Below are 27,500 nucleotides of genomic sequence, written 5' to 3'. Positions count from 1 at the left end.
CAACCTCGAGATCTTACGAGTGTGCACAGACATGACTTCATGGTAGTAGTCCTTTCGAAGGCCGCTAATAATGCGAAGAATGCAAGTGTGGTTTCTTCTCTAGCAATGTATTTATTCTTCCAAGATCCTGGTTCATTTCTTTAACTTGTTTTTCCAACCGCCGTTTCCACCATGGCTCTTTTTGCTTTGATTTTAGTTTGTTCGCCCCAACCATCTCTGTTACCAATGCAGCACCAGCATAAATAATATCATTTGTTGATGTAATGTTTCCGACTTCAATCTTCTCCAGAAGTATATCTACTTTCTTGACTGCAGACTTCAGCTTACCCTTGTTAATGCCCCGTAAACATGGCAACCTAGTCCTTTCAAGTTTCAGTATTTCATCCATCCATACTAACCATTCTTGTTCTTCTTCTGAGAGCTTGTAATCAGGATGAGCCTGCAGTTTCTCATAAGGCACACCGACCCGACCTTGATTAGGTCGTTCATTTTCTACTTGTTCTCCCGCATTTTAAGTAACAGACATCTCCTCATTTTCTGTCTCTGGTCCAACTTCGCCGTGTTGTACATCATCAACATTTCTCTGTATCTCTTCTAGTTCCAGATCACTTAACCACTTCTTTTTCCGTATTTGATTTGCCTGGTCAACAATCCTTTGCTCGGTAACTACGAACAGGTCCTTAGCAATCCACAAATCATGCATTCTCTTTCTCTATCCCCTAACACCTGGTTCGCTCCGGTAGTAACATTCCATCACCACTCTGTTCTCTTCCTGAGACCACTTTCTTCTCATTGATCTTACTGCAGTAGCATAATGACGACCGGGCCCACGCTGCATCGCCGTGGAGCACCTGCCGGGCGAGGGACTTTCGTCATCAAGGACTCCAGCCTCATTCACGCCGTTATCTTGTAAACTTTGATTTGCACTCATCATTTGAGGATAGTGACTTTTAGGTGACACAACCACCGGGCTACTTTTAGTCTGGCCTCTAACCATTGACCTGTCTGGCTTGGGTGGCCCTAACAGGAGCTTTAGCTCCTGCCAGCTTAGCTCTCCGTATCATCGAGGCACACAAGCCCCCCACCACGCCAAGGTATTAGCCCGGGGGGACAGTTATTATTATTATTATTATTTTCCCCTGTTTCGCATTTATTCGGTAGGCAAAAATACATTTTACATCAATTGCAGTGACTAACACGTCAGAGGAGACATCCTGTTGCTTCCATTTCACAGATTTCAAAATCTTGATCTTTTTCTTCAGGATGACTGTGGTAAGCCAAAAAGCTTTAGACGAAATAACGAAGTGATCCTCGCATTTACCTGGAAAATTTAAGCAGAATGTCATAACTAGGAGCGAACAACTCCAATACTTAAAGCCCATGTCAAAGTATTTTTACGGACCAGGGGCCCGTTTCTCGAATGTCCCGATAACTTTTCGGACCCGAAAGCCATTTGTGAAACTGCTTTAGAAAGCCGATCTTTTAACATGTTTTAAACTGTAAGGTAGCAAAAAGAAGAAACTTTGACGACTTAAATCCTCTCCGTTCTTGAGATACAAAGGGAATTGTGTCACCCGAAAATGGCCCGTAAAATTTCGGGACTTTCCGAGAAACGGACCCCAGGCCCCGGTTGTTCGAAAGATGGATAGCGCTATCAGCCAGATAAATCACTATCCAGTGGATAAGTCATAGCGAAACCAATTGCGCTATCCAGTGGATAATGATTTATCCGGTGGATAGCATTATCCACCTTTTGAGAAACTAGAGCCAGGAGCCCATGTACGATCTATTTTTAGACAATTCCGGTTCGGTGACACTATAACATCAAGTTAGTTTCATGTGATTGGTCATCAGGCTCCTACAGGAGTCTCATTAGCGAGAAATTCAATCCAATGGCGGTCCCTGAAAGGGCCGTGACAGGAATATAGGGCTACATGTACTGATTTAAGCAATTGCCTGTCGTAGACACTTATACCACCTATTTGGTGGCTCCAAAGGGATTCGTCAATAACCCGCTTTTCAAATATACGTTAATTTCATTCATCGAGTCCTTCACCGAAACAAATGAGCCCAACAAATTGACCTGCTCCCAACTGAGTGGCTTTAAAGCTCAGTTTGTAGTGCATTGCACCAGCATCGCAGAGGGTCATGGGTTCGAATCCCGTTGGAGCCATCTGATTTTTTCAGGTGACTTAATAAGAGACAATTGCTAAAATTGGGGAGATAAGTGTGTGGATCACTTCCCTCTTTCGTCTAAAGATTTTTCTGCTTGTAACTTTACAAAATGAGGGGTGGTCCACAGGGGAAGTCCATGGACCGGGTCCATGAAGGGGTCCATGGACCTTAAGTCCATGTTTTGTATGCGTCTGGGATTTATTGACAAAATGGTCTTGACTGTAAACTTCATCCGGAATGTAATTTCTCCGACCCTGAGATAATTAATTGAATCACTTTTTGTGGAAATAGTCGTAACTCAAGGGAAAGACATCATTGTCGGCTCTGTCTATATACAGATTACCTTACTATCACGTAACTGCTTTTTTAGATAAATTTGATGATGTTCTTTCCATTATTTCAAAAGACAACAAATGTTGCTGTGATGGGTGATTTTACTTTAGATTAACTTCAGTACAATCATCATGTACCCACTCAGGACTTTATGGAATATCTATTTTCACACGCTTTTTTACCACTCATATGGAATCCAACTCGCCTGACTTCCTATTCTGCAACATTAATTGACAACATATTTACCAATCATCTCTCAACACATGTCTTCACCGGTATTGTTCTCAATGATTTATCGGTTCATTTTCCGATCTGTGCTCTTTTTTATGTTGAAGTTTTGCCGCATAAAAGTGAGAAGAAACTTCTTAAGCGCTCATTTAAAGAAGACAATTTAAATAAATTCAATGAATCTCTTACGCTAACTGATTGGCTGAAACTGCTAAACTCGGATGACCTGAATGAACCCTACAGTAGATTGATAAATGAATACTCGAGGCAATTTGATACCTCTTTTCCAATAAAATGGATCAAAGGCAAACAAATGAACAGGTCTAGGTCTCCTTGATTGACCCCAGCCATACTGAAATCTATAAATCGGAAAAATAGTCTTTATAAAAAATTAATCAAATCACCCAGTAAGTCTTGTGAACTACAATATAAGACATATAAAAATAAACTGAACCACATAATTCGCATTGCCAAACGCTCCCACTATGATAATAAGTATGACAACGCTAACAAAGACCTTAAATTAACTTGGAAATTGCTAAATGAAGTGATAAATGAGCAAACAAGCAAGCCTTCATTGCCTTCAGTTTTTAAATGTGAAGGGAAATCAATCATCGATTCCAAGGTGATTGCTGAGCCTCGGATTTGGTAAATATTTTACTAATATCGGCCCAAGCCTTGCAAGTGCTATACCACCAGTCAATTATAATTTTCCTTCATTCCCCATCGACAATAATAACAATCCTATCACTTAAAAGCTAACTACTACAATAGAACTTGAAAATATTTCTAAAACATCAGCTTCTGGGAAAGCCCCTGGTTATGACAATATTCCAATGCGTGTAATCAAAAAGCTCTTTTCACTTAATTTCGTCACCTTTAGCGAATATTATTAATCAGTTGCTGCAAAAAGCATTTTCCCAGACAAACTGAAAATTGCTGAAAGAAGTAATCCCTGTTTACAATAGTGAGGATCCTTGTCTTTTTGTGAATTACTGACCTATTTCTGAGGTTTAAAAAGCCGCCTTCACTGCTGAAAGGTGTAAAGGGAACGATGGAAGGTCATCGCTTCGAACGCCACCTTTACATCAAGTTTGTCGCTCTGGGCCGGGTTCCTGAAAGGTATAATAACTCTATTCCAGGGATAAATGTGCCTTATTTCAGGCACATTTATCCCTGGAATAGGGTTATTACACCTTTCAGGAACCGGCCCCTGATCTATAGTGCAAATTCATTCTCCTTCTGTTCATGATGAGCGTCGCAGTGTACGCAGGAGCCTGGTAACTCCCGGTTATTTTATCGGCCCCGGTAAGTACCGGGAAAGTTTACGGGTGCTTCGAGAAACACTCTTTCGGTCCCGATAGAGTTTCCCGGAACTTTCCAGAAACGGACCCCAGGCCCCAGAAGGGTGCAATCTTTATTATTTCGTGAATCACACATTTCCTTTTCTTATTCAACATCCTTTATTTAACTTAGGCCCAGTTCAGACGTCGTGCTTCTGCCGTGCCGAACTTAATTGCAATTTGGTTCGACTGTAGCACGGTAGGGAAACAACTCTGATTCAGACGCCGTGCCAAAGTCGAACCAAATTCAGGCTTTACTGATGCCTCGTAACAATTCTTCTCCTAACTCCCCGTGGGAACTCAATCTCGCCAAATACATTAATATAATTTATGAATTTTGTTTGGCGCGACACAAGCACGACGTTTGAATCAATGCCGTGCCAAAGTCGTGTAGCACGACAGAGCTTGTCGAACTTAATTGCTTGCCGAACTTAATTCAAAAGTTTGATTCAGACGCCGTGCTTCTGCCGTGCTTTTGTCGAACTTAATTCCTGAATTTAGTTCGACACGACAGAAGCACGACGTCTGAACTGGGCCTTACATAATTCATGAATATTTAACTAACTGAAAGTCCGGGGAGGGCTTGATAATGTAGCAGGGAAGAGCGGGGCTGATGAATTGAATAAATTGCTAATTATAAATGCAAGGGCAATATCTAAATAAATACCCGGTATTTATCTGTATATTGCCCTGCTTCCCTGGGCAATATACAAATAAATCCCTTCCATTTATAATGAGCAATTAAAGCAAATCATACACGTCCTTTGACCCCGCTAAACATTCTGAGAAAATTTCTACCTTTAACACAAATATAGAAATTTATTCTGCAACTATAGAAAATACAGCAGTATCCCACATATCATGCAGGCTATGTGTTCACTCTAAGAAAAATTTAAGTCTTTGGATATTACAAACGAGCAGTTCTGGAACACAACACTGTTTGATCCTTTCACAGTCGCGTTGTTGTCATCTTGGCAAAATCTTTTTACTTCGTCATCAACTAACTGATCTACTTCTCTTTTTAACGAGGACTCGGCTTCCCTTTCTTCTACGGATCCTTCGGATCGACAATTTAATGCTTTAGAAATCTCAATTTTGGTAGAGACATCAGGCCTCTCATGTGATACCTTTGTAAAGATCTGATATCTCGGTGTCCCGTACGCTCCATAATCAACTTATCTAAGATTCCTTTTTCCAGTCCACGTGTTGCTGTTGTGGCCCTCAGACTGTGATTGCTGAATTCGCCCTGTAGGTCGGCGTCTTTGCACATTTTGCTAACAACATTTCCAAGCTTGTTATGTCCAACAGGAGTCGATGTAAATCAAACTGTCGGCTTAGCAAACAAATAATGCGCTATTGTTCTCCGTTTCTCACCTAAGTGAGAACAAGTGCTTTGAACAAATTATGACCCGTGAAACGCCCTTTCTCGATGCTGTGTGAAAACCTTTACAATACTTACAATGAAATACGTCATTGCCTGCGGTCGGATCAAAAAATGACAAAAAAACAGATGTCAAAAACAAGTGGCCAATTATTTCCCTGTGAAAGACCACCTTTATGTAACCTATACCTCATGAATAATATCTTATACATCCCTCGGGCCTACGGCCCTCGGGATGTATATGGCGTAATACCGCCGTTCTCGGGCTTTATCTCTTACTTAAATGACAAGCTGCGCAATTATGACATGTGGTTGAAATGTAACAAGCTCTCAGTTAGTGTTAAAAAGACTAATTATGTTATCTTTAAACCAAGACAGAGAATAGCTAATGGAGATTTTAACATACTGTATTCTTTGGAATAGACCATATTCGTATTCTCAGTATTGGACTGGAACTAGCTTGCAATGGAGGCTAATGCGGGGGAATATATTAAAAAGTATTTGCATTTGAAAAGATTTCCCCGCATTAGCCTCCATTGCAAGCTAGTTCCAGTCCAATACTGAGAATACGAATATGGTCTATTCAGTTACTAAAACAAACAAACGTATCCAAATTTCTAGTGTCTATCTTGATGAGCATCTTACTTGGAAGCGTCATATAAGTTTTTTCATCAAAGCAAATCGCAAAATCCGTTGGCATTATATTTAGATCTCGATTCTACATTTCTTCAAGAGCCAAGCTAGCCTTGTACTACTCACTAATTTATCCTTACATCATTTATTGTAATTCCACTTGGTCTTCTACATGTCTCCAATTTAAATAGAATACTCTACTTGCAAAAGCGTGCTGTGCGAGCAATAACAAATTCAGATTACCGAGCGCATTCTCCTCCTTCAATTGCGAAACTAAGCATCATGGACATTTTCAATAAATTCATTTCAATTTTCTAAGTTTATGTTTTATTATTACAATCAGTTGTTGCCTCCGATATTTTTGAATTTATTTGAAACAAGCCACCAAATGCACAATTGCGGTACTAGAACAGCCAACAATTATCGGCTACATTTTTGTTGCAATAGCATCAAACAATTTACAATTCTTTATCAAGGTTCAAAAATCTGGAACTCTCTTCCTGGATCAATTATTAAATCATCTAGTTATCTAAACTATAAGAAAAATATGTTAGGGTTTCTTGAGTTATAGTTATGCCGCTCAAGCATTGCGTGAGCTTATTTAGATTTATGAATACTTGAAGCATATGAGGGGGCCCCTCTTATAAGCCCGGTGGTTTCTTGGGGTCTCCTCACCACATTTATTGTAATATCCATCCTTTCGTTTATTAATGACTTTATTCTTATTATTGATTGCCTTTGTAATATTGTTAATTGTGTGGCAAAAAAACATTTATATATTCAAGAGACATTGGTAGACTAATTTAATTACCATCAAAGAGCAGAAATATTGTATTTTTTCCCTGCATTTTAGATTTTCGATGGAAATAATGACGAGAATACAGCAAAGAAAAATGTTCTAAGCAATGTACTAATAACAAGGTGGCTACGTTTTGTGGTGAAGGACTTCAAAGACCGTGCTTGTATGAGAACAGAGGTGTATGGAGTGAAGCAAAAACCAGGTAAACCAACCAATAATCATCATCATTGTCATCATCATCGTCAAAGGAGGGCATTTTTAATTTATTTTCATCATATATATTTATTATTTATCTGTAAGATTCAAATTTACATATGGCTTTTCAGTTTTTATACAAATACGTTAGAAGAGTAATTTTAGCGTTATTATGTATTATATTTTTAGTCTATATGCATTGATTGCTTACGGTTTGCCGCCCAATCAAGGCTTATAGGTCTGGGCATCTAGAAGCTTGTATACTGCCATACTAATAATAAACATGCAAAAACTAGCGATATAATGTTAAATTTCAGACGTTTCGGCTACCTCATTATCAAAGGGTTGAAAATGAATTTGCGAGTTCATAAAAGATATAAAATACTCCAAATGTGCATAAGTGAAGATGAGCTAGACAAAGTCTGTGTTTTCACGAGCGGTTTTTCAGATCGCTTGCGAGTGACAACCTAAAATACCGTGAAAACAGTTCCTTTCCCAACTCGCTTAACGTTAAGTTAGTCGGCAAATTTCAACAGAATTCTCATTAAATTTAAGCCATTAAAACGAGGTAGCTTAAGCGAGTAGGCAATTACGTTCGGCCAATGAGGAGTCTCCTGCGGTTACCCAAATCGGAAGTGCAACAGTCGTATAAACTCTTGTTCTTAGGCCATCGTAACTTGAATAAGAAAATAACACAAACAGCGGTGATAAACATTGTATTCCAACGCATTTTTTAATATAGAACTTGACGTAAACAGTCTTGCTACTCTTATTATTTTATTGTTGCATTGACACGTGCTCTTTCCCATTGAATCTTACCCGTGAAAACACGTATCATTTTTAAGTCGCTGAACGAAGTCTGTAAGCAAACCATTTTCAGGAATGTTAAGCGACACAATGGCTATCGTGAAAACACGGCCAAAGACTTTAGCACGGAGTGAATCTGTTTGCACGTTCAGCCGTGGTCTTAATTGTTTGATGTACTGAGCATTTCGTTAACCGGAGACAGTCCAATTTGTTCATGTATTCCTTCAACACTCTAAAGCAGCTGAGGAGGTCCTGAGGGACAGCACCCGCGTGGTCGTGATCATAACACTTGCGTACAGAAGATGACGTACGATTGTGGCCATCCACGCGTGTATGTAGATGGCCACGTGTGTAGCCAACATAGCTACCTGTATCGCGCAGGTTGCATTGCCGAAAGTGGTACACAACGCACTGTTCATTAACCAGCTGTGGTTTAGTCTCGCATTCTTGGAGGTCTTGGCCAATTTTTCTACTGACAAGGATGGGTTGGACTGTGATTTGGAGCTTGAGACTTAAATCTTTCAACTGAGTCTTAATAAAGTTAGCAGAATCCTGGCCCGGTTGTTTGAAAGCCAATTAACTTAATCCAGGATTAGCGTAAACTTTTGTTTCATGTTTTCAACTTTTTGGTGAAAGTTCCTTTTCCCTTTTTTTGGTTTTTCAAGATTGACTTCTTCTAATGTAAAGTTTTGGCGAATATAAGCGTTGAACAGCATTTAGTAGTAAAGAAATAAACCCCATGGCTTATTTTTCAGCTGGAATTAGAGTTAATCGGCTTTTAAACAACTGGGCCCTGGTCCTTAAAGTGCATATGAAGTAAAAAAAATGTTTGCGCAATTTTACAGCTTTTTATATGTACTTTTCAAAATGCAAAAAACCGAATAGTGTAAGAGAGAGAAAAATCGGAGTTTCTTGCCGCCGAAAGTTCAAATTTGTCGATAAAAAGTGGATCCAATTTGCGCGCGGCCAAAGCGATCATGTTACAAGTTCGTGACGTAAGAAATTGTTCGGACGACTCGATCGTAATGGCAGACAAGGGGAAGAAGAAGAGTAGAGGCAACTATTGTGCGGCGGGTGGCCCCAATATGTCCAATTGCAGCAATAATTCGTCGACACCGGGAATATCTATGCATTACTTCCCGAAGGACGAAACTTTACGGCAGAAGTGGATTCGATTTGTCCGAATACACAGGAAAGATTTCGTCCCTTGTAAGTCGTCGACCTTGTGTTCTGTGCACTTTGAAGACAACTGCTTCGAAAGCAAGCCGTGGATTGTCACTTCTTCCGAGACGGGGGAATCTCTTCAGCCGAAGAGAAAATTGAAAAAGGGCACTGCCATACCAACAAGGGACACGGTTGTTCCTTTGAGTTCGCCACTAACGTCGCGAAAGCGAAGATCGGTAAGTGAGATTTTATATAAGTATCACACGTAACAGCTATAATATCCGTTCTGAAATGTCAACTCTGTATGTGGAAAGATTTCCGCACAGCCCCATACGTTAATTATACATGTACAAAGAACGAACATGAAAATAATTTGAGTCATACATACATACATGTCGCAAAATGTCCCAAAATGTATTCATAATTAATGTATGGGGCTGTGCGGAAATCTTGCCCTGTTTGTTGGTTTGCATACATTTATACGGTACCATTATTGTGCTGTGTTTTAGAATTCTTTGGCATGAATGTCCACATCTCTCAAAATGTTTTTTAAGTGCCTTACAGACAACAATTTGAAGACTGATCGGGTCCATGTGGAATAATGTGATACCTTGCTAAAGCATGCAATTTGGTATACGTGCTGTATGATAGCTACCTTGCAAAATGTGTTATTAATCTTACCAACAGAACCAAGTAAAATGCCGAATGACCTGTTCGAATGTCAGTTCCTTTGTAGAATTATGGTAGTTTCGGGTCAATATGACTTTCAAGTATTCCAGCGTGTTGTTTTATTATAATTTACTTATAATCTCTGACAAAGGAAAACAATAATCACACCAATTAAAAAATAATTTGTTCTTCCAATGTACCTACATGTATCATTTCTAATAAGTTGAATTTTTGGTCTTGACAGTTCATGAGAGATGTGATGTCACAAGAAGAAGTGACAAATAAGAAGGCAAAGTTGTCATTCACCAGTGATTCCTCTGCAGCATCAGCTTCAGTGCCTGATGCTGCAAGCCCATCAGCAATTAGTGGAGTGGTGGAAAGTGACATGCCTATTGCTGGTTCGTCTGGAATTGATTATGCCACCATTACATCAGGAACTCTTATATGCAATACTCCAGCTGCAAAAGCTCCTCAAGCACAATGTAACAAGTGTAAAAAACATGCAAAAAAACGAAAAGCAATGAAGAAAAAGGTGGACCGCTTAGAAAAGCAAGTAGAAAAATTAAAAGGAAAATTAAAGGCACTGAAAGATGTCAAGGTAACTTTTCTTATTACAGCTTTAATATTCCTTAAATAAGTATGTAGTTTTTAATAGTGTATCCACTTTGTTTTTGCATTTCTACGGTCATTGTTTGCTTTAAAAATCTTGCACTTCTTTGTCAAACAAACAATGTAAACCCAACTTATCATGACTTGAAAGAATAGTTCTCATGACTTTTCAAGTGCTTTGTGTTGGCTACATGTAGTTGCTTTGAGTTCAATTGAATCGATGGATTGTTTTGCATCTTTTTTAACTGGCCATAGTATTTACAGGTGTTATGACACTCACTAATTGATGATTATTTATGCAGTAAGTTATTAATCGTAAAAGGAAGAAATTTTCTTCGAATATGTTCACCTTCATCTTCCTTTCATTTAACAGGGAAGAGCCACCCAGTGGATCTGTTAATAAATCATTGTTATTATATTATTATTATTATTATTATTATCATTTAGGATATTGAGACAGAGCCAGAGAAGGAGGAGGAGAAGGAGGAAAAGCAGGAATCTTCTGATGATAATAATGAGGTTTCTGTTGTTTACATTTCATTTGCAGTGTTTTTAAATTCAATAAATAAGTTGAGTTTTTTGGAGTTTTTCTTCTGGTTTAGGATAATGAAGTGGATGACATGGAAGAGAACGAAGTAACAGATGACAGCAGGGAAGATCAGGAAGGAGATGATGACAACATTATTGACTGGGCCACACTGGAGGACAGTGCTCCTTCAGCTGAAGAGTACAGCTCTCAGAGCGATGACGAGTCAGACAAAGTGGATCCAAACAATACCATCAGGTATTTTTTCTATATTGAATCATTAATTACAGGAATCGACAGATTTATTTCAATTTTTCGAACCTTCAATGTTTCCAACCCTGTGTAGATTGAACACCTGAAATTTGAATTCAGTCTTATTACTCTACATGTACTTGGTAATAATAAAGAAATTAATATTATCTAATATGTCATATTTTTATTATTACTATACAGTTCTTTCACATTTGGTTTCTTATAAACAGGCCTATTTATGCCGTGATGTTCACTTCTTATTTTTAAGGGTTGAACCAGGTACTCCCTCCTACAACGAGCCAAAATTCATTGTTTTCTTCTCCATGCTGCTGGCCCTCTTCACCATGGTGTGTTTTAAGTGTAAGAAAAGTAAGCCAGCAGCAACTATGAAACAGAGGGGGACCATGGTGATTGTATCCCAGCACTGCCCCAAATGTGGTGAAAATGCTTTTCATTGGAGGTCACAGCCACTGATCTTTGGAAACTACCCAGCTGGCAACATACTTCTGAGCTTTGGAGTCCTTATGGCTGGGGCCTCCATCAGCAAAATCTTGCTGGTGTTTCGGCACATGGGATTGTCTGCATATTGTCCCAGGACATTCTTTGTTCATCAAAAGAGTTTCCTCTTCCCAATCATTTTAAGCTACTGGGAACGGTACAGAGCATCCCTTATAGCACAGCTTAAGAATGTGGCAGGTGTCGTCTGGAGTGGGGATGGTCGGTTCGACTCCATGGGGCACAGTGCCAAATATGGTGTATACACCATGTTTTGCAACACAATTCTGAAGGTGGTGCACTTTGAACTACTTCAGGTAAGTGACAGTGTTAATTGAATTTCTATTGATTATAACATGTATACTATTTATTATGAGGCAAGCATTCTGATTGTTTTGTTGTTTTCGTGAAAGTTGGCACATAAATATAATAACTGAAGCAAAAACAGATAAACAAATAAATGTAACAAATGAAACAAATCCTGACAAGTCAAGACGATTTCCTTTTAAATATTATTCATCCCGGTATTTTCTACAGATGGGCACTAAAAGCTGATAATGTGTATCCTTGAACGGATACTATCACATGTTATAACTTAAGGACGGTGCCTTCTATTGTTACTGCGCGTACATTCTGTGTATCTCGAGATACTCGGGTTTCCTATGGGAGGTGCCTACTAATACAGGGATATTTTTGCGCGCTTTAAAACTATGCGGTGAAAACAGAACTTAGCAAGTGATTTTGGTATCCAAAAAGAAAATTGGAGTTAACCATGCATTTTTCAGAAATAATAAAGCTTTGATTTGGGAAAAAAGCGCCATACATCGCTTTGTATTTTGCTTCATAAGTGTTGCTTAGTTATCTCTAAAAAATGGGTGGTTAACTCTAATTTTCTTTTTGGATTTCAATAGCCACTACTAAGATCTGCTTTTCTCGCATAGTGATAAACCGCACAAAAATACTTCCTATTAGTAGGCAACATCCTTAGAACAATCAAAATCAGAGAAAATTTAGTGCTGACCTATAACGGCACAGAGACATCAAAAGTTAACGCAATCAAAATCAGTGAAAATTTAGTGGTGAATTATTAGGGCTTTTATCTTTTTTTGTGTGCACAGACACATCAAAAGATTGCTGATGTTGTCCTTGTATCAAACCAATAGGCAAACGAGACTGGTGATAGTTCACCAATGGAGCTGGAGGGTGCAAAGCGGTGCTTTTCCTTTCTCAAATCAGTTGGCATCAGTGTTCTTGTGTTCATCTCAGACCGGCATAGAGGCATAGCAAAGTGGATAAGGGAATGCAAACCTGAATGTTCACACTACTTTGACATTTGGCATATAGCTCGTTCTGTTGGAAAAGCAATGCTGAAGCTGGCAAAGGAAAAAGGTTGTGAGAAAATTGGTGATTGGATTAAAGGAGTCCGTAATCATCTTTATTGGTGCGTGACATCTACCAAGCTCGGATATGCTCATATAATAGCAGCAAAGTGGAAGTCATTTATGCGGCATGTCACAAACAAACATGATGGCCACCCTGATAAAGAATTCGAGGAGTGTGCCCATGGGGATATTGGAAGTCGGAGATGGATCAAGATTGGTGAGGAAAAAGTATTGTTGCACTTGTAAAAAAAATCCTTTTAAAATCCCAAGTGTCTTAAATATTGTACAGTGATTGGTACCTTTTCCCCATACCTTATGATTTTGATAGAATTTGCTTTTTCAATTTGATTGCATTTGAAATATTGTTAGGTTAGTAAAGTGACCAAATAACTTATGATCATTTTCAACCGAGGTAACGTATGACTGGTGACAAATTATAGGTGGTTCGTCGATTAAAATGGTATCTTTATAACAATTGAATTCCAAATATCAACACTTTGGAAAATAGAAATGTTTCTTTCATTGCACTTCAAGTTTTTTTGAGTGACCTGTAGGCAGTAAAAAAAAACCACTTGAAGACTATATGTCACTCATTATTTTTGTTGTTGTCATTTTTATCCAGGAACGAAAGCCTATGATAAGTTGCACAAGTTACTCACCAATACCCGAATAGTGAATGATGTAAAGAAAATGTCTCCAGATGCACAAACAAGTTGCCTGGAGGGGTTTCATTCTACTTTAAATCATTGGCACCCCAAAATGGTCTGCTTCTCCTGGTTGGGAACCTATTGTCGGTGAGAACAGAACTCCTGAATACACAAAAAATAACACTACATAAGAAAAAGAAATTTTTCTTAGTTGCCTGTAGGCTGCCATAGTCTTAGCAAAATACATGTAGCTTGTAGAAGTGACCTAAATAGTTGTATATTACATACCAGTAATAAGAAATACCACAGTCCTGGTATTTTTTATCCTTCATATTTATTGGCTGGTGTTAGCATAATACTGGCTGAAAAACTGTTTCATTTTTCAGGCACATTTTGGCATCCTTGCACTTCAATGAAAATGTGAGGCGAGAAACGCAGAAAAGCAAGGATGGAGAGGACTACGTCAGAGTTAACTTTTCGAAGTACAAGCTTGGAGAATAAGTGGTCAGAGAGGTTACTGTGGCTCCAACATATGGTAAGTGATGATATACTGTAATATGTTTTGGTATTACATGATGACTCATCTCTTGGCCGAAATGTGTTTAAAATCAAAATCTTTTGGGTAAGCCAACTAATCCACATTGTATTGAAGTTTTGCTAGCAGTGCAAAGCCAGTGGCTGCCGGTTGCAATCATGATATTTATTTGTGTAACATGATATGTAATCTGTAAATAAAGCACATCTTGATGGAAAGACCCATTTTAACTCACACTACTGATAAGGAAAGTAAAATTATCAGTTTTGGCAAAGGATATAAGGTATTGCCTCCTGACCAAAAGGGAACTTACGAAAAAGTGTACCAAGGTAGAAAAATGCATAACAGAGGCACCATTCAAAGAGAAAAATCAAGGAGGGCTTGGAATGTAAAAGAACAAAAAAAGAAAAAAAAATAGAACGATTGTGGTTGACAAATGTAGTGTTAACTTTTTAAAAGTGCCGTTCATAACAAAGCTCCTTTAAGCTGCTGGCAGAGCACTGCAATAATGTAATTACCATAGTCACATAAATTGCACCTTTGTTTTGACAGGTTATGTTGAGGAATTAAAGGAGGAACTATTTAGCCTAACAAAGTCAGAGATTGATGACCTGCTAAAGAGTACGAATGCAAAATACAAAGCTCCAGCCTCTTTGAGCTCCCAGTTTACAGACAGGGTAAACAAAGAGCAGGCAGTTGAAAGATACAGACAACAACAAGACAGAGAGGCTACAAAACTACACCCTGTGGGTAAGATTAAGAAAGAATTTTTATTACATAAAGATCATTGTACACTCATGTAAGGTAAATGAAACTTCTATAAATATAACATTAGATTGTAACATTCTTGATGTTATGCACATTGTTTACAGCGGAAGAACAAGATAAATTACATGAAGCTGCAACTTCTACTCAGGCTGCCACAGCAAAGAAAACTAGGAAAAGAAGACCGGGGAATTGTCGAACATGTGGCAAACCGATGCTTGGTCACAAGTCAAGGCTATGCAAACCTAAGAAGTGACAGCTGCTTGTAGCTGGCTTTGCTGTTCATTTTCTAGAACATTCTTGAAAACCCTGTACAGCTGTACATGTAATTTTGATGCATTACCCTTGATAGCAATTTCAGGTACCGGTATAACAAGTGCCAGCTTCTAACACTAACAATTCATATATCATTTTTAGATACCATATCTGAGCTCTGATTGAAGCTCCTGTGTTGTAGTGACAGGCATGTTTTCAAAACGATGATACAACATAAGAGGAAGGACATAGTCATTGTTTCTTGTCTCCAAAGATTGTTTGGTTAACTCAATCTCTCTGCTGCGCTGTCTGGTAACCTCTGATCTGCTCAGTTAGGAACCTCTGCCTGATGTTGTGGTATACACAGGCTGGTAAAGGCCTTGTGTTGTCCCAGCCCATATACCCACAAATCCAGCGAACCAGCCATCTGTATGAAACTGCTCGTAGAAATCTGAAGGGTTGAAATTTAAATTTTAGAATAGCAACTGTACAGGAGTTAAAATTGTGCAACAACAGTTACCAGTCACCTCACCACAAGAAAAACATATTATGGCTTGTATCCTAATAATGTTTCATGGTGGCAAGAATCTCTAATAGTGAGGTGATGAACCCCAACAAGTATTTTGGGGTATCTGTAATATTATTTGCCCTATAGAGTACTGGCTAATTTGACACCAACAAACTCTCCACTGTGAAACAACCACAATGTATTGCACGTTCTATGAACAAAACTGTGATCCTGTTGGCAAGGCAACTGAAGTGTATATCTGAGTTGACTTTCTAAATGAGGAGTCAGAGACAGAAAAAAGCAAGATTGTTGCAACAAAACATTTATGGTGAAAATCCCTGGCAATCTTGTGCCGAGGAGCATGTGGATCGACTCTGGGTATGAGATTGAATCCCTTGGTGGCATTAGAGAACCAGAATGATTATCTGAGTTGATTTTTCTAAATGACACGTCATTAATTTCACATGGACAAAAAAGCAAAATATTTTCAACAAACCCTTGTAAGAAGTAATATATATTTCTCTCTTCTTGGAGCTGACACAAGTCATTTAGTCAAACAAAATAAGATGGACATACAGAAATGGAAACACCTACAAGTAAAAAATAGTATAATATATATACTATCTAGAAATCTAAGGATCGTCAGGTGATGCTATCGTTATTACTTACTGAGTTTCCGTTTGCCCATCACGACGGCGGTAGCCCCTTCCGTTTTTGTCCCTTAGTAGTGGACCCACTTGCAGGAGAACAGATCTGTTTGTCATGGAAGAGAAATCGTCGTGGTTTGTGATGCACGATACCCTTTCAATGCTACCATCAAAGGTAAGCTTTTGGCTGGCTTGAGCGATCTCCCGACAGCATCTATACTCGAGTGCTCCAGACAAATGATCTATTTTACATTCCTTGCAAATACACCTATAGATGAAAAAAAAAAAAGTAGATCAATCAAGGTCTGCCAGCCCACTGGATGAAAGTGGCACATAACTTATTGTGTCATGCATCGTTGTCCAAAGCATTCATCAGGTGCTCCATTCTGGAATCGCCCCCATTACTTGGAGAATCGAAGCGAAATACTGTGCAACGAACACAATTTTATGGATGTTAGCTTCACTTTTTTAACCACATAGCAGTAGAAAAGCGACCACATTGTAATGCTGGAATCGGCAACTAACGTCCGTGGTTCCTTTGGCTCTCTACCAAATTATGTTAAATTATGTTTATGTTTCGTTCGAAGAAGCGTTGGGAAAAATGGAGCTACAAAGTAAGTGGTTGGGTATTCTAAAATACCGTGCTCCGTAAAAAAAATTACCAACCATTCATTAACTGCCACTTGTCTTTCAAATCGTGCACGTAGGACTGCGGGGGAAAGCCCATCAGAATCTTCTTCGTCGTCTTCATCATCGTCGCTTGAATGAGCCGGTGGCTCGTTCGCGTATGGTTCTACAAGTCCGATGACTTCAATTTCGTCGGAATCACTTTCGTCTTGCATACTTGAACTGGTATCGGAAGACATGTATTCATCCGTGTCAGACATCTTGACCCCGAAAAAAGCGATGAACCTTAAAAAATATCTCTCCGTTGCATATATAAAAGGTGAGAAATTGTGAGAAACGCAGATCACTCAAACAATTTCCTACGTCATCACTTGAAAACTGGTTACCAGTCCCCGGACCCACTTTTATGCTGAACAGAGCGCACTTCAGACGAAAAAAACTCCAATTTTTCGCTCTGTAACACTATTCGGTTTTTTCCATTTCGAAAAGTACATATAAAAAGCTGTAAAATTACGCAAAAAAAAAATCTACTTCATATGCACTTTAAATGGTACGAGAACCCAAGTCACGTTATTTCTTACCATTTCCACCGATGCCTGCGATGGATGCTGGTTAGTAACTCTTGAGTTGACAAAGGGATTAATAGTAGAGTTGATAAGGTATTGGGGGTACTTCAAACGTGAGAACAGGGACTTTAAGCTTTCACACTCCCCCGAGAAATAGGCCCAAGATGAGGACAAACGGTACGCGCGATCAAGCATAGTTGTTAAATTAAGTAAGCTTCGTCTGTACTGACCTGTTGTCGATGTGACTATGGTAGTGGAGAAGTAAACCGGTACTGGTAGGCTTCACGTAGACCTTAGTCTCGATTTGGGGCGCTCGGTTTAGGAGGTGGGACCCGAGAAAGGGAAGCATTTCATCCTTTTCAATCTCCATGGTAAAACTGACTAGGCCTTTCCAGATTCTGCTCCGAAAAAGCTTAAAAGTTGCTAAGAAATATGCTAAAAAGTTACTCAAAAGTTGCTGAAAAATTTTGTAAAGTTTCTCGACTATTTTTATATTTTTAATACAGCATGTCTAATTTTAATAACAATTGTTTTGTAATCAACATTAAGGTACAACTAAGTAACTAGTTACAGCAAATTAGGCAACCTTTAGTTGAATCTAATTATATATAAGTGGCTAGTTACAAAAAGTTAGACAGTAAGTGTAACAACCTCGTTGCCAGGGCTTTTCCCTTCTCGTGGGGTGCGCCCCCCCCCCTTCCCCCGTGCTAAAGCCTTTGTCTAGCTCTTCTTTACTTATGCAAATTTGGATGATTTTATATCTTTTATGAACTTGGATATTCATCTCCAACACCCTGATAATGGCGTCATGAGATCGCCGAGAAATCGGAAATTTAACATTATATCGCTAGTTTTTACATGTCTGTGTTTCTCAAAATCACTAATAATAATAATAATAATAATAATAATAATAATAATAATAATAATAATAATAATGATGATGATGATGATGATGATAACAATTATTATTATTATCATTATTATTATTATTATTAGTAGTAGTAGTAGTAGTAGTAGTAGTATTGTATTATTTTTTGATAATAAAATAATATACGTTGTATTCAACTTTAAAAAAAAGGAAAACTATTGACATAATTCACAGAAATATTAAAAAGTAAGGATTGGAAGCACTATACAACATTAATAATTAATTATGAATGATAAGCGTACAATCAGTGTGTCAATAACGATTTCGCAAATACATTGCTTGCGGCTCAGATGTGATCAACTAGCTCTTGCGGCAAGTACAGTGTTTTAACATCTACATCTACATGTTCCAGCATTCGGCAAAGTCCCTTTTTGAATTGTGGCTGTTTCTGCTCAGGTGACCTCATACAGCACAAGCCGGCCACTTCTGCTGGAGAGAACAGCACAGCCACAACACCGGGGACTTTATTCTCTACTCTTCTCGAATAGTGCTTGGGTTCTTTAACGTCCCACAGGGAACTTATGAACATAGAAGATATTTGTGAGATAGGGCCTACTATTTATAGTCCTTATCCGAAAAGACTTGAAAGTCTAACCATTTGCAGCACTTTGTCCTCAGTTATTTTAAGATTCTGAGTGTTGATCTGGCCGGGATTCGAACCGGCGACTTCCTGCGAGACAGCCCGGTGCTCAACTAACTGAGCCACAGGTGCGCGGTTTTAAATTAAGACATCGAAGAAGAAAATTTCAACTTAAATGAATAAAAGTCCTGAAAGAAAAAAGAATAGATTAATGCTTTCGATCTGTAAATCTGAGTCAACGAAGTCTAGCTGTCGTCTTCTGGACCTTGTGCCTCTCAAGCATAGTATTGCAGAGTGTACGATAGCAAAAGAAACTTTATTAGCTCTTATCCAAGAAATTGCGCATGAATAACTTTCTTCCTTCATATTTGCGATCAGCTCCGCAAGTCTGCTGTGGTACTTAACACACTCATCCCCCATTCTAGCTGTGGTCGTGAAAACTAAGGGTGTGAACGTTCCCTTTTCGATCTCCATTACTCTTTCCGCATACTGCCTCTTCTTCAGTTCTCGTTCTCGTGCTTCTTAGAGATCTGCCTAGGAGTCAAGTCTCAGTCTGTAAGAGTCTACATTGGGGTGCAGATCTCTGTCTCATCCAAAAGCTTCGAGCGTGAATATCCAAACGGGCGTCAGGGGCTTTGTTATCGCCATGATTTAACGTCTCCCCAGTGTGCTCCTGAAGGACCGGCTCTACTTCCACATCATTACAGACCATCCTTAGCATCTCTGCTTCTATCTCACGAAGTTTGTTATGACGCTGGATTATGAATCCGCCGCGCTGACACACCCTTGCGTGATCCACGATAAACTGAACACCGCATGGGTGTGTCCGTTATTTCCCAGTCGTATCGTAACTTGATTGCATCTCTAAATTCCTTCTTATTCAGATTGCAATCTAGCTCTTCGAGAGGAATCACGGTCAGCCAATTTGATGATCCCGTCTCTGTAGCTAACTCAACAGCCCTCTTAGCTTTTGTCGGCTGGGAGCTGTTCACCAGCTCTAGCATCTCACTTAGACAGTCATCTTTTTGTTTTCCTGTGCTCAGTTGCAGTGTTTGAATTTCTGAGGCATCTGGAGGCTGGTGGTTTTGCTCAACAATTCGCCTCACGAGCGGATTAGTAACTTTGATTGAAGGCTTGTATTCAGAAGATGAGGTCTTATTCAAGGTCTCCCATGCGCACAGGGAGACCAAGGAGGTCGCTCTCTACTTTAGTGTCAGTGTGTGGCCAGTGACAACTGGTATGAGAACCTCATTAATCGCGCGCTCAAGTGGCTCTAATAATTCTGCCTTATCAGGTAATGTTCTTAGGAAATATGTTCAACGGTGCCGCAGACCAAATGATAATAGGGACTTTAAGCAAGGACTACGTAAGTGTCTAGTACGGAGAGTTTTAGCCGCGGAAAAATGGAACGAGTACGTAGAATCCCGCCAAAATTCAAAGCTCTTGTGTACATTAAGCAAGTCGCGTAGTACGGAAGTTTATAATCTTTCTCGATAGTTTGTTAAGTGCCATGCCCTCGTTTCGAGAAATAAGAGATTTGCTCCTTCTTTCGCACGGTTCTAATTTTATTTCTGAAGAAGAATTTTTAGTTCTCTACGAGGAATATCAGCCAGCCAACTTGATTTTTCCACACTCTTCTTATGGCGATTTTCACTTTGATGACATGGAAGACGATGAATGTTTGGCGGAGTTTCGCGTTGAAAAGAAAGATTTGGAGACCCTTGGAGAGGCTTTGCAAATACCAGCAACATTTCATTGTCAGCAGCGAAGCAAAATAGACGGTATGGAGGGGTTGTGTATGCTACTCAGACGTTTTGCATACCCTTGTCGCTACTCGGACATGATTTCGCGTTTCGGTAGGCCTGTTCCAGTTCTTAGTATGGTAACTAATACAGTTCTGGACTACATATACGATACTCATGGACATTTGCTAACTGACTGGAACCCAGCTTTGTTAAGTGCGCAAGCACTTGAAGAGTATGCACAGGCCATTTCCAGAAAAGGTTCACCACTCCAGAATTGCTTTGGTTTTATAGACGGCACCGTTCGTCCTGTTTGCAGACCTGGGAGACACCAGCGTGTTCTATACAATGGCCATAAACGGGTGCATTCCCTTAAATACCAATCCATTGCTTTACCGAATGGCCTGATTGGAAATTTGTATGGACCTGTAGGTATGTTATCATTTATTTTTTGGGCTATGACAAAACTAAACTGAGAATTAAGGACTTCATTTTCATATTGAACCCCTTTTAACATTTCAGAAGGGAGGAGACACGACGCAGGTATGCTGGCCGATTCTGGTCTTTTGAGACAGCTTGAGCGTTATGCGTTTTCTCCTGCTGTCCAGCCCATGTGTGTTTTTGGTGATCCAGCCTATCCACTACGCATTCATCTCCAGGCACCTTTCCGTAATGCTGCCCTTACCGTCCAAATGGAAGCATTCAATTCAGCCATGAGTGCCGTCAGATGTTCAGTGGAATGGCTGTTTGGAGACATTTCAAATTATTTTAAGTTTCTTGATTTTAAGAAAAACCTCAAGGTCCAACTCAGCAGTGTCGGTAAAATGTACATAGTATGTGCTCTTCTGAGGAATGCACTTACTTGCCTATATGGCAACAGTACTTCAAATTACTTTTCTCTGGAGCCTCCATCAATTTTTGATTATTTTAATTAACTGTTTTTGTTAACCAGACTCAAGTGTGGAGCTAAAAAAGGGGTTGAGCAGGACAGTGGGTGATGGGCAAGGTCTGACCTTTTCCTTCCAACTGACCATTGGTGAAGAGAGGAGCAAGCATTTGGCACGAATTAAGATTTAAGTCAACAAAAGCAAGAGTTTCAGAAGAATCAACCCCTGGGTGTGGTCACCCTGTTTCTGCACTGGTTATAATGAGAATGTACATTGTGCTCTATTACAACTAAATCTGAGGAGGGCTCTTCTTGAGGATTGAGCACTTCATAACAAGCATACCATAGGGTTTTAGGTTCAAAAGTTGTGTTGAGGGTAAATAGCTGGGTAAAAACTGTGGTCCATGGGTATTTACGTATTCAGAGGCAGACCCCCCTCCCATTTTCCTACCCTTCCCCCCACAGGGTGATCAGCAAAGTGTGGAAGGAAAAACGATCAGGAACTGGTGTAGAAAGGAAACCACTAAAGTCGCCTTTTCGTTTATGATTATTCAAGTAATTGATTCGTAATTGTGACAAAAATTGTCAAATCTGATTGGTCACTGGCAGCCCAAATTTAAGCACTGATTGGACACTCACAATATCGTGTCTTGCTTGAGTAACTACTCTCAATTTTGCATGAGTAATTTATGACTTTCAGTGCTAACAAGACTCTCATTGAATTCTGCGGTAATCATGACATAGTGTTAATGAACAATAAATTTCAACATTTTAAGTCCCTTTGTACAAAAGGGATCAGAGCACAAATTACAACATTTCTTGAGCATTCTGCTTACATTCCTCTTTGGTAATGGCCACAGCATTTCTTCGACTGATAATCAAACAGGTGATTAACAAATGTTTGACAGTGTTCTGTTCTCAGTGCTTCAAGAGTAGTTTCAATCCTTTGTAGTCAGAAACAGGCCTGTGATGGGTAATTCAAAAATACAATTTGGGTTGTTTGCCACACAAGAAACGGGAACTATGCATGATGCCCTAGGAAGACAGCACTGACCAAAAAAATGGTCACATTGTTTATGCTGAATATTTCAACACGTGATGCTACTTGTTCAACAGGCATAAGTAACAAGGTCCAACCAACAGAGAGGTGTTTGGTGAGAACATCTGAATATTATAATCCAGAGTGAAGAAACTCAACCTCTGGTGAATGCTTTTCTCTAAAACATTATCAACTTTAACTAATAAAACAAAATTCAATGGTGCACATTAATGTAAGAAGTTAAACCGAACATATGAACAAAAGGGAAGGATCCACAGGGATGGAGGAGCGGGTGGTGGAGGAGGTGGATCATCACTGTTTTGGTATGAATCTCCCCAACATCGACATCAACGCAGCTGTCTGCTGCTGCTGTTGTTGCAACATCATAGCTTGGATATTTTGCATTTGAATCTGCTGTTCCTTCATTGCCTTCAACATCTCATTTTGTTGTTGAAACAGTTGAGATTGTTTGCTGGCCTCCTGGTCTTGCTTCTGTTTTCTGAGTGCAAGCTCCTCCTCCCTAATTTTTATCTCTTTCTCCGCCCGTTCACGTAAATATTCGACTGCATCACTGCCACTTCTTCGCTTTCGCTTGACACTGATATCGCCCCCTTCACTCTCCATTGATCTTTTCTTTGTTTCGCCCATACTCTCCATAGCGGTCTTCCACAAATCCTCTGCGACCTTACGCTCTTCCTCGTTTTTCTTGATAGTCGAGTCGCTTTCTCTCGACGATTCTGCCAAACTTTCCTTCTCAACTATTTCTTCCAACAGCTTATCGAGCTCTGTGACTTCAGGGGAAATTCCACTAGCTTTCTCCTCGCCTTTGATCTTTTCCAAATATTTTGCTTTGAGTCCTTCGTATCTTTCACGGACGCCCCTCTGAGTGACATGAAATTTGACTTCTTCGTTACTGTTAAGCGTCGATGCAATTTCGGTCCAAATCTTACCCCTTTCATTGCTGCACTTTTTAAATTTATAGGGTTCACGAACCCTTATTTCTGTGCACAACACAACATCATTTTCCAGACTCCATTCCATGCGCCTAAAAGCAACAAAATTATACATTAGGCTCCACTTAAACTCACGTTCCTCATTCAAATGCTGATACATGTATAAGCAGGAGTTTAAATTGTTAAAGTACTTTCCTCTTGAGAAAGATATGTGAAAAGCCGCGGCAAGAAGTGTATAAGCTCACAAAAATCGTAAAACAAGTGGTGAAAGCTGATAAAGCTTTACCTCGCTAAAACACGTTGTTTGGGATTGATGCTGCTGTTACCACATTTTCAGCTCAAAATTGACAAATATTTTTCTTGGAAATCACCAAAGGTGATCAAAAATGGATAAAATGCCTGTAGCTTGCCATTTGGGTTGAAACACTAACTTATTAAGCATATCAAGTACAACAAAACACTTACGTACTTTCCACTACGGCCCGCCATAATCTCCTACGTATTCGGGAAGCGTTCTACGGCTAGAAACCAGGCCACGTACGTGTCGCGGGAAAAAATATGACTTCCGGTCACCGTACTAGACACTTACGTAGTCCTTGCTTTAAGTCCCTAATGGTAATGATAATACGGAGGGAGCTGAGATACTTTGTATGAGGATATTTGGTATATAGCGCAGAATATGGTGGGTTTGATCCAAAACAACATAAAACAGTGGAAGACAGTTTTAACCGCTAGAGGTGAAGCTCTTGGCGAAGTTCATATCAGAAGAGAAATATTCCAAGGAGACAGCCTTTCATCCCTCCTTTTTGTGATATCGCTCATCCGGGCACGAACACTCATGCTACGAAAGGTAAAGGCGGGATATGATCCTGGCGACGGGAAAGGAATGATTAATCATTTGCTTTTTATGGACGATCTTAAGAAGCCATATTGTAAAAATGAAAATCAAGTTGACTCTCTTGTCTCATCAGTTAGAATTGTGGCCGAAGATATGTCGATGGAGTTCGGAATACCAAAGTGTGCAATCCTATTGATGAAACGCGGAAAAGTGTTCCAAAATGAAGAAATCATGCTACCGGGGAATAAAAAGATGCGATCACTGAATGTTGATGAGAATGAAAACTACAAGTATCTTGGGGTGCTAGAAGCGGATGATGTAAAACATAGTAAAATGAAGGATCCAGAAGGAATATTTTCGTACAGTTAAGACAATACTAAACTCCATACGGGAAATACGATGAAAACAATAAACTTTAGAGCAGTTTCCATTGTAAAGTACGAGGCAGGAATTGTTGATTGGGCCAAGGAAGAGCTGAAAGTAATGGATCGCAAAACACGAAAGCTGATGACCATTTATCGTGCATTACACCTGCAGGCTGATGTAGATCGGCTCTACTTTAAAAAATCAGAGAGGGGACGTGGAATGATAAGCATAGAAGAATGTCAAGTGAAGAAGCTATGATTCTCGCAGTTATGAACGCAATTTTTGCAATTGCGTAAAGAAGCCTGAAATATTCAGGACTTCAACGGGGTTTGAACCCGTGACCTCGCGATACCGGTGTGATGCTCTAACCAACTGAGCTATGAAGCCACTGATGTTGGGAGCTGGTCATTTGTGGCTTCCAATGTTCTCGCGTGAGGAATGACTTAAACAAAACAACAACGAGCAGTATTCTCGAAGGGAAAGTGTACGTATCTATGGAGTTCAGGAGGGAGATAACAAAGACTGCCCTAAGAAAGGTTTAGAGTTCTTTCTTTGGGAGATGGGTTTAGAATTTGACGCAGGGGAGATTGACAGAGCCCACAGGGTTAGACGGAAAAGACAAGATGGCAGCCGCGCGATCATAGTGAAGTTCAAGAATTAAGGGTTTTCAGGGCCAAGAAAGCGACGCTGGAGGGGATGGGTTCACAGTTTACGAAGACATTACTTTTGTTAACCGAAAACTTTTACAGATGGCAAGAAATGAGCATAAAGATACTCCGGTGTGGACACATCCCGTTGGAAGATAAAACAAAGTTACCGCTCTACCCGCATGCCCGCTAAATGAAGTTTAGCAAATTCATTCTCATTAGTTTTATGGCATTTTGGAACCCCAAGCCTTGGCAGTTGCATAGTTTATAAAATATGATCCCTGTTCTGATATGTTTTTGTCATTTTTCTTGCACTCATAATTTCTCTATACACTTGAGCAGCCGCAGGAGGTGAGCTATTTTCTATTTCTTCTATTCGCTAATATATATAATGGGGGATAGCTTAGAAGTTTATAGGGCGGCGATAGGCTTTCTCAACCATTTCTCTTTAAAAAAAATGTATTTGCTTTTCCTCTCTTAGCTTTTATTTTTATTACCAGTCATATCTCAGTTATCATTTTTACCTTTTTGTTGTTAGGCGGTGATAATGAGCCTGATAATCCTGGACCTAACCCTAGTTCTTCATTTTTGAGTGGCCACGCTAATGTTCGGGGTTTAAACATAGCCGATAAATTTGATGAGCTTGTCTCAATAATTTGAAACAGAAACTTCATACTTTTAGTATCTCTGAGACATGGTTAATTTATTCAATTTCAAGCGATTCTTTTGACATTCCAGGCTATTGTCATATTATGCGCTTTGACACACGTAAGGGATGGGAGGCGGTACGGAGGTGTTGCTTTCTCAGTGTCATCCCATTTGTTTAGAAGTCAATGGGCTTGAACTGTTATGGATAGAAATGAAGATTAATGCACTAACTTTTTGTGTGATATCTGTTACGGTCCACCTTGTGTAAATGCTTAAGCCAACATTAATTTTCTTACGAATTTGCAATGTAGCGTTGATAGGGCTTTGTCTAATCCCCAAAATGCCCTCGTACTTCTTGCTGATTTCAATGCTCACTACGATCCTGTCAATCCGTCTCAGGGAAGCCATTTTGATGCACTATTTTAACGCTGGATGGAATGTACCAAATCGCATCAAGTGATTAGAATACCATTCTCGTCGCCAGAGCCCTCTGTTTCTTTTGGTCACGTGGTCGGCGAAACGAAAGGATCTGGTCGCACGTAAAAGTTCATTTTTTTTTTCACTAGCTGATTAAAATTGTATCCGCAAAACAAATTAAAATAGCCCAATTCGATATATTAAAATTCATTCCTAAACACACGACATCATCTCGAGGCTCTGGGGAATAAATACAAATGAGTTTATTCCCCAGAGCCTGGAGATGATGCCTTTTGTTTAGGACCGAGTTTTAATATTATACCAAAAGTGGGCTATTACAAGTACTCCGCATTACATTCTACTTCCGGCCCATATGGCGGGAAAAAAAACGGGACGGCAAGCCCTTTTTGGAGCGTTTTTCAAAAAATTAAATGAAAACTTCTAAATTATGGTGACTACGCCAAAAAAGGTGCGCAAGTTTCCGCGAAATCAATAAGAACTTAAACAACGACGACGGCGACAGCAACGAGAACGTCATTTCAAAATATAAATTCGCGTTATTGTAATCACTTTGTGACTATCTTAACCTTTTTAATAGGACAAGGGTGTGGTATCCTCAAGAATGACACTGGTCGGAACGGCGCTTAATTTAGGGGAGAAAATGAAAATTTATCCTCAATTGCCGACTTCCTTGATAAAACCTCAAATTTGGCTATTTCACGTTGTTGTTTTGCAGACGACGGCAAAGAAATGGACATAAACGCACGTGCAGGGCTTGCAAAGCTGTTGTTTTTGTCCACTAGCTATGTTTATTATACATTGTAGTCACCATCTGTCTTCTCATTGGCTAAAAGCCTACAGTCCATTCTGAGGAACAGCGCACCTACAGATTAGTGAATAATCTGTAGGTTGCCC

At 39.5% G+C, this 27,500-nt stretch overlaps 3 protein-coding genes, 1 long non-coding RNA gene and 1 pseudogene across 5 annotated transcripts in view; 3 read left to right on the top strand and 2 right to left on the bottom strand.

The window, feature by feature from the left end:
* Window positions 1–33, bottom strand: part of LOC138008493 (uncharacterized) — a 2,037-nt gene extending 2,004 nt beyond the window's left edge. Inside the window, exon 1 of the mRNA XM_068855812.1 lies at window positions 1–33. This exon is cut by the window's left edge and continues 2,004 nt beyond it. Coding sequence (XP_068711913.1) covers window positions 1–33 — 33 coding nt within the window.
* Window positions 1–26,739, top strand: part of LOC138006955 (uncharacterized) — a 47,397-nt gene extending 20,658 nt beyond the window's left edge. The window contains exons 2-3 of the long non-coding RNA XR_011123963.1: window positions 6,947–7,094; window positions 26,568–26,739. This is a non-coding gene — a long non-coding RNA (uncharacterized lncRNA). The remainder of the gene's footprint in view (window positions 1–6,946; window positions 7,095–26,567) is intronic.
* On the top strand, window positions 8,771–15,404 carry LOC138006953 (uncharacterized; annotated as a pseudogene).
* Window positions 15,461–17,455, bottom strand: LOC138006952 (uncharacterized). 2 transcript variants are annotated; one of them, XM_068853592.1, is made up of 3 exons: window positions 17,015–17,455; window positions 16,371–16,616; window positions 15,461–15,644 (listed from the first exon to the last, which is right to left on the bottom strand). In XM_068853592.1, the coding sequence occupies exons 1-3, from the start codon at window positions 17,233–17,235 to the stop codon at window positions 15,482–15,484; spliced, it is 630 nt and encodes a 209-aa protein (XP_068709693.1). In that variant the 5' UTR covers window positions 17,236–17,455; the 3' UTR covers window positions 15,461–15,481. The 2 variants fall into 2 exon arrangements, with proteins under 2 accessions (XP_068709693.1, XP_068709694.1); XM_068853593.1 differs by lacking the exon at window positions 15,461–15,644 and adding an exon at window positions 15,771–16,291.
* LOC138008491 (uncharacterized) lies at window positions 20,560–21,868 on the top strand. The gene is made up of 3 exons (XM_068855811.1): window positions 20,560–21,223; window positions 21,314–21,610; window positions 21,744–21,868. The coding sequence occupies exons 1-3, from the start codon at window positions 20,560–20,562 to the stop codon at window positions 21,866–21,868; spliced, it is 1,086 nt and encodes a 361-aa protein (XP_068711912.1).
* Window positions 26,740–27,500: the final 761 nt, after the last annotated feature.

This window comes from Montipora foliosa, chromosome 6 (genome assembly GCF_036669935.1).
Source record: "Montipora foliosa isolate CH-2021 chromosome 6, ASM3666993v2, whole genome shotgun sequence".
Classification (NCBI taxonomy): domain Eukaryota; kingdom Metazoa; phylum Cnidaria; class Anthozoa; order Scleractinia; family Acroporidae; genus Montipora; species Montipora foliosa.
The sequence above is the reverse complement of the archived record's forward strand: the minus strand, read 5'-3'. Positions and strand labels throughout refer to the sequence as shown.

What these genes read in the sequence shown, in the direction of transcription:
- LOC138006952 (XM_068853592.1), bottom strand. Translation starts at nt 17,235, where the DNA reads ATGTCTGACACGGATGAATACATGTCTTCCGATACCAGTTCAAGTATG. An exon ending in CAAGTGGCAGTTAATGAATG is followed by an intron (nt 16,617 to 17,014) that starts GTTGGTAATTTT and finishes TTTCATCTATAG; the next exon opens with GTGTATTTGCAAGGAATGTA. An exon ending in GATGGGCAAACGGAAACTCA is followed by an intron (nt 15,645 to 16,370) that starts GTAAGTAATAAC and finishes TCAACCCTTCAG; the next exon opens with ATTTCTACGAGCAGTTTCAT.
- LOC138008491 (XM_068855811.1), top strand. Translation starts at nt 20,560, where the DNA reads ATGCCCTCGTTTCGAGAAATAAGAGATTTGCTCCTTCTTTCGCACGGT. An exon ending in AAATTTGTATGGACCTGTAG is followed by an intron (nt 21,224 to 21,313) that starts GTATGTTATCAT and finishes TTAACATTTCAG; the next exon opens with AAGGGAGGAGACACGACGCA. An exon ending in GGTCCAACTCAGCAGTGTCG is followed by an intron (nt 21,611 to 21,743) that starts GTAAAATGTACA and finishes TTTGTTAACCAG; the next exon opens with ACTCAAGTGTGGAGCTAAAA.